The sequence below is a fragment of the Eriocheir sinensis genome, chromosome 20, assembly GCF_024679095.1.
Source record: "Eriocheir sinensis breed Jianghai 21 chromosome 20, ASM2467909v1, whole genome shotgun sequence".
NCBI classification, from domain to species: domain Eukaryota; kingdom Metazoa; phylum Arthropoda; class Malacostraca; order Decapoda; family Varunidae; genus Eriocheir; species Eriocheir sinensis.
In genome coordinates, this window is record NC_066528.1 from 14,410,818 (window position 1) to 14,421,134 (window position 10,317).

Here is a 10,317-nt window from a genome sequence, read left to right on the forward strand (position 1 = left end):
GGGAGGGAGGGAGGAGAGTGTAGGAAAGCAGGGATGAGGTGAAATAGGACAGAGAAAGAAAGGAAGTTTTGAAGAGAGGGAAACAAGTTGAAGGATGTGACCATAAGGAAGGTAGTCCAGGATGATATTGGTAAGTTAAAGAAAAACTAATGTTGTGTTGGGGGTGATGGGAGGGAGGGAGGAGAGTGTAGGAAAGCAGGGATGAGGTGAAATAGGAGAAAGAAAGGAAGTTTTGAAGATAGTGAAACAAGTTGAGGGATGTGATCATAAGGAAGGTAGTCCAGGATGATATTGGTAGGTTAAAGAAAAACTAATGTTGTGTTGGGGGTGATGGGAGGGAGGTAGGAGGGTGTAGGAGAGGAGGGATGGGGTGAAATAGGAGAAAGAAAGGAAGTTTTGAAGAGAGGGAAACAAGTTGAGGGATGTGATCATAAGGAAGGTAGTCCAGGATGATATTGGTAAGTTAAAGAAAAACAAATGTTGTGTTGGGGAGTGGCGGGAGGGAGGGAGGAGAGTGTAGGAAAGCAGGGATGAGGTGAAATAGGGAAGAGAAATGAAGTTTTGAAGAAAGAGAAACAAGTTGAAGGATGTGATCATAAGGAAGGTAGTCCAGGATGATATTGGTAAGTTAAAGAAAAACTAATGTTGTGTTGGGGGTGATGGGAGGGAGGTAGGAGGGTGTAGGAAAGGAGAATGGCGAAGGAGCAGAGTAAGAAAGCTTCGAAGAGAGAAAAACAAGTTGAGGGCTGTGATCATTAGGTAGCGAGTCCAGGATGATATTGGTAGGTTAAAGAAAAACTAATGTTGTGTTGGGGGTGATGGGAGGGAGGGAGGCGAGTGTAGGATAGGAGGGATGAGGTGAAATAGGAGAAAGAAAGGAAGTTTTGAAGAGAGGGAAACAAGTTGAGGGATGTGATCATAAGGAAGGTAGTCCAGGATGATATTGGTAAGTTAAAGAAAAACTAATGTTGTGTTGGGGGTGATGGGAGGGAGGTAGGAGGGTGTAGGAAAGAAGGATGGCGAAGGAGCAGAGTAAGAAAGCTTCGAAGAGAGAAAAACAAATTGAGGGATGTGATCATAAGGAAGGTAGTCCAGGATGATATTGTTAATTTCAAGAAAACAAATGAATTAGGAGGTGACGGGGAGGGGAGTGTAGGAGAGGAAGGATGTGTTGAAGGAGCAAAGAGAAAGGAAGCTTCGAAAAGAGAGAAGAGAGAAACAAATTGAGGGATGAGATTGCGAAGTTCAAGAAAAACAAAACAAATGAATTAGGAAGTGACGGTGAGGGGTGAGGGGAGTGTAGGAGAGGAAGGATTTGGTGAAAGATCAAAGGGAAAGGAAGGTTTGAGGAGATAAAAGCAAGTTATGGGATGTGATCATAGGGAAGGCAGTCCAGGATGATATTGGTAAGTTCGAGAAAAACAAATGAATTAGGAAGTGACGGGGAGGGGTGAGGGAGTGTAGGAGAGGAAGGATTTGGTGAAAGATCAAAGGGAAAGGAAGGTTTAAAGAGGGAAAAGCAAGTTGTGGGATGTGATCGTAAGGAAGGCAGTCCAGGATGATATTGATAAGTTCAAGAAAAACAAAACAAATGAATTAGGAGGTGACGGTGAGGGGTGAGGGGAGTGTAGGAGAGGAAGGATGTGGTGAAAGATCAAAGGGAAAGGAAGGTTTGAGGAGAGAAAAGCAAGTTGTGGGATGTGATCGTAAGGAAGGTAGTCCAGGATAATATTGATAGACAAAAGAATAATAAATCGCCAGGTTTGTTTTTTTACAACAAAGGAGGCAGCTCAAGGGCACAAAAAAAGGAAACAATAATAAAAAAATCCCGAAATCGCCGAAAGAGAGGTCAATTTCGGGAGGAGAGGTGTCCTGATACCCTCCTCTTGAAAGAGTTCAAGTCGTAGGCAGGAGGAAATACAGATGAAGGAATATTGTTCCAGAGTTTACCAGCGTGAGGAATGAAAGAGTGAAGATGCTGGTTAACTCAGGCGTAAAGGATTTGGACAGTATAGGGATGAGCATGAGTAGAAAGTCGTGTGCAGCGGGGCCGCGGGAGGGGGGGAGGCATGCAGTTAGCAGGTTCAGAAGAGCAGTCAGCGTGGAAATATCGATAGAAGATAGCAAGAGAGGCAACATGGCGGAGGAACTTAAGAGGTAGAAGACTATCAGTAAGAGGAGGAGAGCTGATGAGACGAAGAGCCTTAGACTCCACTCTGTCCGTCGAGGTGAGTTGTGTGAGTGGAGCCTCCCACGGGTTATTTCCACGGGTTCTGAAGGTATGCAAAGGGGTCCCCGGTCGCCTCCCAACCAATATGTTTAAGATGTCAGTGAACTGGTTTTTACCCTTTTTTTACAGTAAGGGAAGCTGCTCAAGGGTAAAAACAAATGAAAAAAAAATCCCGCTAAAAAAAAAAATTCCTCTAGTCTGTCCTTGTCTGTGAAAAATAGCTAATTTGGCGCCAACTTTAAAAAACGGGGGAGCAGGTCAGCCACTTCCAATTATCGACCAATCAGCTTAACATCAGTTGTAGACAAGATAATAGCCAATAATAGTCGATGATAGCCAGAAGCATTCGGGATTATCTGGAGCTGTCTTGTATAGGCCTACACACAAGCGAGAGAGAGAGAGAGAGAGAGAGAGAGAGAGAGAGAGAGAGAGAGAGAGAGAGAGAGAGAGAAACCAGCCCCTCCACTAATCTCTTAATTAATATGACATCCTAACTTCCTCCTCCTCCTCCTCCTCCTCCTCCTCCTCCTCCTCCTCTTCCTCTCCCCTCCGCCTCTCCTCCTCCTCCTGCCTCATGGATCGTTTGCAACCACCACCATCACCACCACCACCACCATCATCACCACCATCACCACCAACACCACCACCACCACCTCCGTATAACTTGCCTTCTTCATCTCATTCCTCCCTTCGTCATCTCTTCCATACCTTCATTTTATTTCCTCAACTCTTAGCAGCTCCTTTTTTTAATCCATTTCTCTAACCTCTTGTCCTTTATAATAACAGAAAGGAGACTGGCCGGGGATAGTACTGGAACACGGACGCCACTCGAGGTAGGGAAATGGTATAGACTCCCAGGACGGTAGAGCCTTTGGTTAGGGTGCGTAGCAGACGACTGTGAAGCGGCCCTTAGGTTATTTTCTATTTTGGGTCTTCACTAATTGTCTCGGGAAGGTTTGGGTTGGTTGTCTGGTGTTTTATGACGCTTAGCTCTCAGGTACTGTAGAGCAAGTAACGTGCAGGGAGGCGTGGGCACTGACGCAATATTGATACTAATGTAGGTGCGCTATGTCTTTCCAACGGCTGCGCAATGGTCATAGTTTCAATTTTGGTTTGGGGTCAGTTCAGTCATTCTTTTCCAAATTCTCCACAGTTCTACGCATGCTTTACATTTTTCTTCCTTTTCTCTAATTACGGCAAGCAAAAGAGGGCTAATTCAGTCTTCGTTTTCCTAATCTTCCACAGTCCCTCCACGCATGCTTCATATTTTTCTTTTTCTCTAATTACGACAAGCAAAAGAGGGCTAATTCAGTCTTCCTTATCCTAATCTTCCACAGTTCTTCCACCTACGCTTTATATTTTTCTTCCTTTTCTCTAATTACGGCAAGCAAAAGAGAGCTAATTCAGTCTTCGTTTTTCTAATCTTGGGCTAATTCAGTCTTCCTTATCCTAATCTTCCACAGTTCTTCCACCTACGCTTTATATTTTTCTTCCTTTTCTCTAATTACGGCAAGCAAAAGAGAGCTAATTCAGTCTTCGTTTTTCTAATCTTCCACAGTTCTTCCACGTATGCTTTATATTTTTCTTCCTTTCCTCTAATTACGACAAGCAAAAGAGAGCTAATTCAGTCTTCGTTTTTCTAATCTTCCACAGTTCTTCCACGTATGCTTTATATTTTTCTTCCTTTCCTCTAATTACGACAAGCAAAAGAGAGCTAATTCAGTCTTCGTTTTTCTAATCTTCCACAGTTCTTCCACGTATGCTTTATATTTTTCTTCCTTTCCTCTAATTACGACAAGCAAAAGAGAGCTAATTCAGTTTTCCTTATCCTAATCTTCCACAGTTCTTCCACATATGCTTCATCTTTCTCTTCTTTCTTTTCAATAATTGCGGCAAATGACCTTTTTCCAGTGTGGTGTCTTATTTTTACGGCAAGGGAGACAGCTCAAGGGCAATAAAACAAAAAAAGCAACAAAAAAAAAACCGCTAGGTGCCGCTCCAATAAAAGGAAGCAGAATAAGAGGTCAAAAGAGAGGTCAGTATCGGGAGAGGAGGTGCCTGGACGCTCTTTTCTTGAAGGGGGTGAAGTCGTAGGCAGGAGGAAACACAGACGAGGGAAGGCTGTTGTCCTCCTCGATGTTATGTCTTCCACGAATTTCTGTTAGTCCTTCGCGCTCTAGCAGGAAATGTGTCGGTGTTTCTTGCCTACCCCGACGACACACGATTCAGTACTTTAACGACCGTATTCTTAAACACTTCGCCTAAGCACACATAACTGACAAGGCTTTCGTAGGCGTTTTGAACATTTCCAGCGGTAGTTTTCTGACCCAGCTTGTCGTACTCAGCCTCCTGTGTTTGCCGATATCCGACCTAAAAACTGCTTCCATCACCCATAACTGCTGCCTCAATGTCTTTCCACGTCGGTGTTTCTCGCTTCCCCCGACGACACACGATTCAGTACTTTAACGACCGTATTCTTAAACACTTCGGAGCCCAGGCACACATAACTGACAAGGCTTTCGTAGGCGTTTTGAACATTTCCAGCGGTAGTTATCTGACCCTGGTGGTAGTCTGACGGTCCAACGTTGCCAGATTGTCGTACTCAGCCTCTTATGTTTGCCGATATCCGACCTAAAAACTGCTTCCATCACCCAATGTTATGTCTTCCATGAATTTCTGTTAGTCCTTCGCGCTCTAGCAGGAAATGTGTCGGTGTTTTTTGCTCTCCCCGACGACACACGATTCAGTACTTTAACGACCGTATTCTTAAACACTTCGGCAAGCAAGCACACATAATTGACAAGGCTTTCGTAGGCGTTTTGAACATTTCCAGGGGTAGTTTTCTGACCCTGGTGGTAGTCTGACCCAACGTTGCCAGATTGTCGCACTCAGCCTCCTGTGTTTGCCGATATCCGACCTAAAAACTGCTTCCATCACCCATATAACTGCCTCAATGTTATATTTCCCACGTATTTATGTTAGTCCTTCGCGCTCTAGCAGGAAATGAGTCGGTGTTTCTTGCTTCCCCCGACGACACACGATTCAGTACTTTAACGACCGTATTCTTAAACACTTTTTGAACATTTCAGGGGTAGTTTTTCCCCTGGTAGTGTGATCTGACCAACGTTGATTGTCGCACGCTCAGCCTCTCCTGTGTTTTGCATCCGAAAAAAAAACTGCTTCCATCAACATCTATATAATAACTGCCTCAATTTCCCACGTATTTATGTTTATGTTAGTCTTTCGCGCTCTTGAGTCGTGTTTTCGGTGTTTGTTGCCCCTGACACACGATTCAGTACTTTAACGACCGTATTCTTAAACACTTCGGAGCCCAGGCACACATAACTGACAAGGCTTTCGTAGGCATTTTGAACATTTCTCCTGTGTTTGCCGATATCCGACCTAAAACTGCTTCCATTTTTGCTCTCCCCGACGACACACGATTCAGTACTTCAAGGATCGTATTCTTAAACACTTCGCCTAAGCACACATAACTGACAAGGCTTTCGTAGGCGTTTTGAACATTTCCAGCGGTAGCTTCTGACCCTGGTGGTAGTCTGACCCTTCTTCTGTCAATGAACGTGAAAAAACACTCACGAGAACCCAATTGCCCTCCTTTTCGGCCTCTGGAAGGAGTTGAAGTGAGGGGCGGAAGGAACTGAGAATGCCGATCCAAGCGAGTACACCAACTCTGAGTTCAGCCCTATGCAATGTCACCTCCAAGCTCCCTAGAACCCTTAACACGAATCCGAGGTGACGTGCTGAATCCCAACACATACAGTACACGGAATGGCTCAAGACCCTTCCGTAGCTAACACAAAAAGCAGGATGACCAACACCTCCACCATCAAGAGGAAGCGGGGACCAGAGAGTGAAGGCTGCGGGGTTGGGGGTCTTCAGCTGCTCTCATCCCCGGCAGCGAAGGCAACCAGGAGGCCCGTGCTGAGTGGCTGCCTTCGCCTGGACGTGGGGGAGGGAAACAAGGTGCAGGGCTTCGTCAGGGGCCAGCCGTGCACCCTCCAGCTAGACTCCGGATCAAGCATGAGTTTCGTCTTTCATAGCCAGGCGGAGAAGCTTGGTCTCCTGACGGGGGCGGAGGAGATGGTGACCGCTAACTTGAGTCTCTGGGAAGGCACGGACCAGGTGGATCTGATCAGCCTGAAGGAGGTTTTCATTTCCCTTCATGGAGGTCTGGAGATCGAAACTGATTTCCTCGTTCTGCCGAAGACACTCGAGGAAAGCTATGATGACCCTGAGGTGTTAATCCTGGATGTTAATCTATTCCGTCGCGGTGGTTTGGTTCAGACGTTTTCAGAAGCGCGCGCCATGAAAGCCAGCAGCCTCTACATCCGCCAGCCGCAGCAGCTCCGACAGAGAGGCAGGGACAAGCAGGAAATGGAGCAGGTGTTAACTTTTACCGTCCGGCGTCAGACCCAAGGACCAGACCTCACCGTATTGATTGACACAGGCTCCGACGGCTTCTATGTGTCCGAGAAATACCTTGAGACCATGACAAGGACAGAATCAAACGCCACAAAGGTCCCGAAGAGGGTTTCCATTGAGATTGGCGGAGGGAGGCGTCTGGAGAGTGAGGAGGTGGAGGTCGCCCCGCAGGACATCGTGGACTTCGTGATGGGCGAGCAGCTGCTGTACAAATATAACGCCGTGGTGGACTACAGCAACAAGACCGTCACCTTCACTGTTGACGGGGAGCACCTGCGGCTTAACCTGAGCTTGGAAGGAGGTGCTGGTGCTGTAAGGAGGACTGACGAGCCTGATTTTACCGGTGGAGACTTTCTGTGCTTCCTAAAGTCCAAAGATACAAGTAGAATGCGGCAGAGGGAACGCGACAACAAAACTCCCAGGCATGATACAGTCGATGTTCCAAAGATCCACAACAGCGAGGTATTTTGCATGCTTGATTTCACCGGTGGAGTTTCTATGCTTTCTGAAGACCAAGGACATGCGAGTGAGAGTATGTGAGCTCAGTGACAAAACTCTCAGGCATGATACAGTCGATGTTCCAAAGATCCACAACAGTGAGGTATTTTGCGAGTTTGATTTCATCGGTGGAGTTTCTATGCTTTCTGAAGACCACGGACATTAGAGTGAGAGTATGTGAGCTTAGTGACAAAACTCTCAGGCATGATACAGTCGATGTTCCAAGGATCCAACGACAAAACTCTCAGGCATGATACAGATGATGTTCCAATCCACAACAGCGAAGGTATTTGCAAGTTTTGATTTCATCGGTGGAGTTTCTATGCTTTCAAGACCAATTAGAGTGACAAAACTCTCAGGCATGATACAGTCGATGTTCCAAAGATCCACAACAGCGACGTATTTTACAAGCTTGATTTCACTGATGGAGAGTTTTTGTGCTTTCTGAAGACCAAGGATAAGAGTAGAGTGAGGGAGAGGAAGCACAGCGATAAAACTCTTCCGTATGATGTAGCTTCTGTTCCAAGGATCCACAGCGGGAAGGGATTTTACGAGTCTGATTTCACCGATGGAGAGTTTTTGTGCTTTCTGAAGACCAAGGGCATGAGGAGAGTGAGACAATGGGAGCCCAGTGACAAAACTCCACCTCATTATGAAGCTTATGTTCCAAAGATCCCAAGAGGTGAGGTATTTTACGAGTCTGATTTCACTGATGGAGAGTTTCTGTACTTTCTGAAGACCAAGGGCATGAGTAAAGTTAGGGAGAGGGAGCGTTATGACAAAACTCTCCCTTATGATGTAGCTTATGTTCCAAGGCTCCACAGTGGCGAGGGATATCACTACCGGCAAAGACCTCACAGCTTTTACTCATCGTCTTCCTTAATTAAAGAGAGAGAGAGAGAGCAACAATATGTACAGAGACAAATGACCGGTAAGCATTCAGGCTATAAGTCGTTAAGCAAGGTGCTGGGTTTCGTTACAAGGAACATAAGCAATAGAGCCTTTAAAGTCATCCTCAAGCTATATTTATCATTACTTGGACCTCATCTCGATTACACGGTTCAGCTTTGGTCTCCTTTTTTTAGAATGAATATCAAGATGCTAAAATAATTGCTTACGAGGATGATAAAAATGTTTCATGTGTTGAGAAACTTGTCAGATAAATACAAACTTTAACATCTAAGTTTGCATTCTCTCGGAAGGCGAAGTGTGCGAGGAACCTTGATCGAAGTTTATTAATGGATGAAAGGCTAACAAAGGTGACATTGATAAAGTTTTGGTGGTAAGAGATTTCGTTATTTAAGGCTAAAGGATAAATACAATGTGGTGAGTACGATAATCTGGCAACGCTGGCCCGGGTTGAACAGATGGCAATGAGTTTTAGTTGGATAAATTCAGACTCAACAAAAAAATAGGCAAGAACTGGTTTAATCTCTTTTATTTGGTATGTTGAGGACGCATGGCAGTCATATGGTGTGTCAGTACGATAGACACCTTCATGAAAACGATAGATAAATTTATGGATAGTGAGTTAAGGCGGGGTTCCGTTTACAGGGGCTACCTTATATAGACCTACCGGCCTCTTGGTCTTATGTTATGTTCTCACAACCTACCCTTCTTTCTCTTATTTGGGTCACTGAGAACCAGAAAGAGAGGAAAGTCTTAAGTACATATATCAGAAATTTAATGTAGTGTTCTAAATACTATGAAAATGTCCTAAAACGTGGAAAATCATCACGTGACCTTTTTTTTTTTTTTACAACAAAGGAGACAGCTCAAGGGCACACAAAAAAAAGGAAACAATAATAAAATAAAAAAAAGCCCGCTACTCGCTGCTCCTACAAAAATAAAATCAAAAGAGGTGGCCGAAAGAGAGGTCGACTTCGGGAGGAGAGGTGTCATTGTCCTACGTGACCTTGTCGTTACGTATTTTTAGTCTTCATGTGAGCACGGCTTTATAAGGGAAGAGTTGATACTGTTTTCCGTTCCCTTCACCGATGAGTTCAAGAGGATCGTGACTTTCTTTACCGCTCCATACCCCAGTGATTACAATTTTGAACAGCTCACCCTCATAAGATATATTTATTTGCCACGGGTTGGAATATTCCCGTCATCTCCCTAAATCTGCGTTTGCCAAGTTCTTTCTTCACTAATCAGTTCAAAAAGGAATGTAACTTTCTTTGCCTTCCCTTCAAGTGATTACAACATTCAACTGTGGAGTTTCAGGTCAGCGAAAAATGATATATGTTTGCGATAGATTAAAATGTTCCCTTCATCGCCATATAAATCTGCATTTGGGGAGTTTTCTTCACTAATTAATTCGAGGAGTATGTAACTTTCTTTGCCTCTCCATAAAGTGATTACAACATTGAACAGTGGAATATCAGGCCAACGGGAAAAGATATACATTTGCTCTGAGTTGAAATATTCCCTTCATCTCCAATCTGCGTTTGACAAGTTCCTTCTTCACTAATAAAGGAGTGTAACTTTCTTTGCCTCCCCATCAAGTGATTACAACATTGAACAGTGAAATATCAGGCCAACGGAAAAAGATATGCATTTGCACTGAGTTGAAATATTCCCTTCATCTCCAAATAATTCTACGTTTGGCAAGTTCTTTCTTCACCAATAAAGGAGTGTGACTTTCTTTGCCTCTCCATCAAGTGATTACAACATTGAGCAGAGAAGTATCAGGTCACCATCAAAAGATATATATTTGCTCTAGGTTGAAATATTCCCTTCATCTCCAAAAAATCTGCGTTTTCCAAGTTCTTTCTCCATTAACAAAGGAGTGTGACTTTCTTTGCCTCTCCTTCAAGTGATTACAACATTGAACAGTGGATTATCAGGCCAACGGAAAAAGATATATATTTGCTCTAGGTTGAAATATTCCCTTCATCTCCAATTAATTCTACGTTTAGCAAGTTCTTTCTTCACTAACAAAGGAGTGTAACTTTCTTTGCCTTTTCATCAAGTGATTACAATTTTGAACAGTGGAATATCAGGCGTAGGGAAAAAGATATATACATTCACTCTGAGTTGAAATATTCCCTTCATCTCCAAATAAATCTACGTCTGGCAAGTTCTCTCTTCACTAACAAAGGAGTGTAACTTTCTTTGCCTCTCCATCAAGTGATTACAATTTT

The 10,317-nt window shown here is 44.2% G+C and overlaps 1 protein-coding gene across 1 annotated transcript; it reads left to right on the forward strand.

Moving 5' to 3' along the window:
- The first annotated feature begins 5,653 nt into the window (after positions 1-5,653).
- Positions 5,654-8,455, forward strand: LOC127001401 (uncharacterized). Its single transcript, XM_050865949.1, has 3 exons — positions 5,654-7,135; positions 7,275-7,373; positions 7,531-8,455. Exons 1-2 carry the CDS (start codon positions 6,020-6,022, stop codon positions 7,335-7,337), a joined length of 1,179 nt encoding a protein of 392 aa, XP_050721906.1. The 5' UTR covers positions 5,654-6,019; the 3' UTR covers positions 7,338-7,373; positions 7,531-8,455.
- The last annotated feature ends 1,862 nt before the right edge of the window (positions 8,456-10,317 follow it).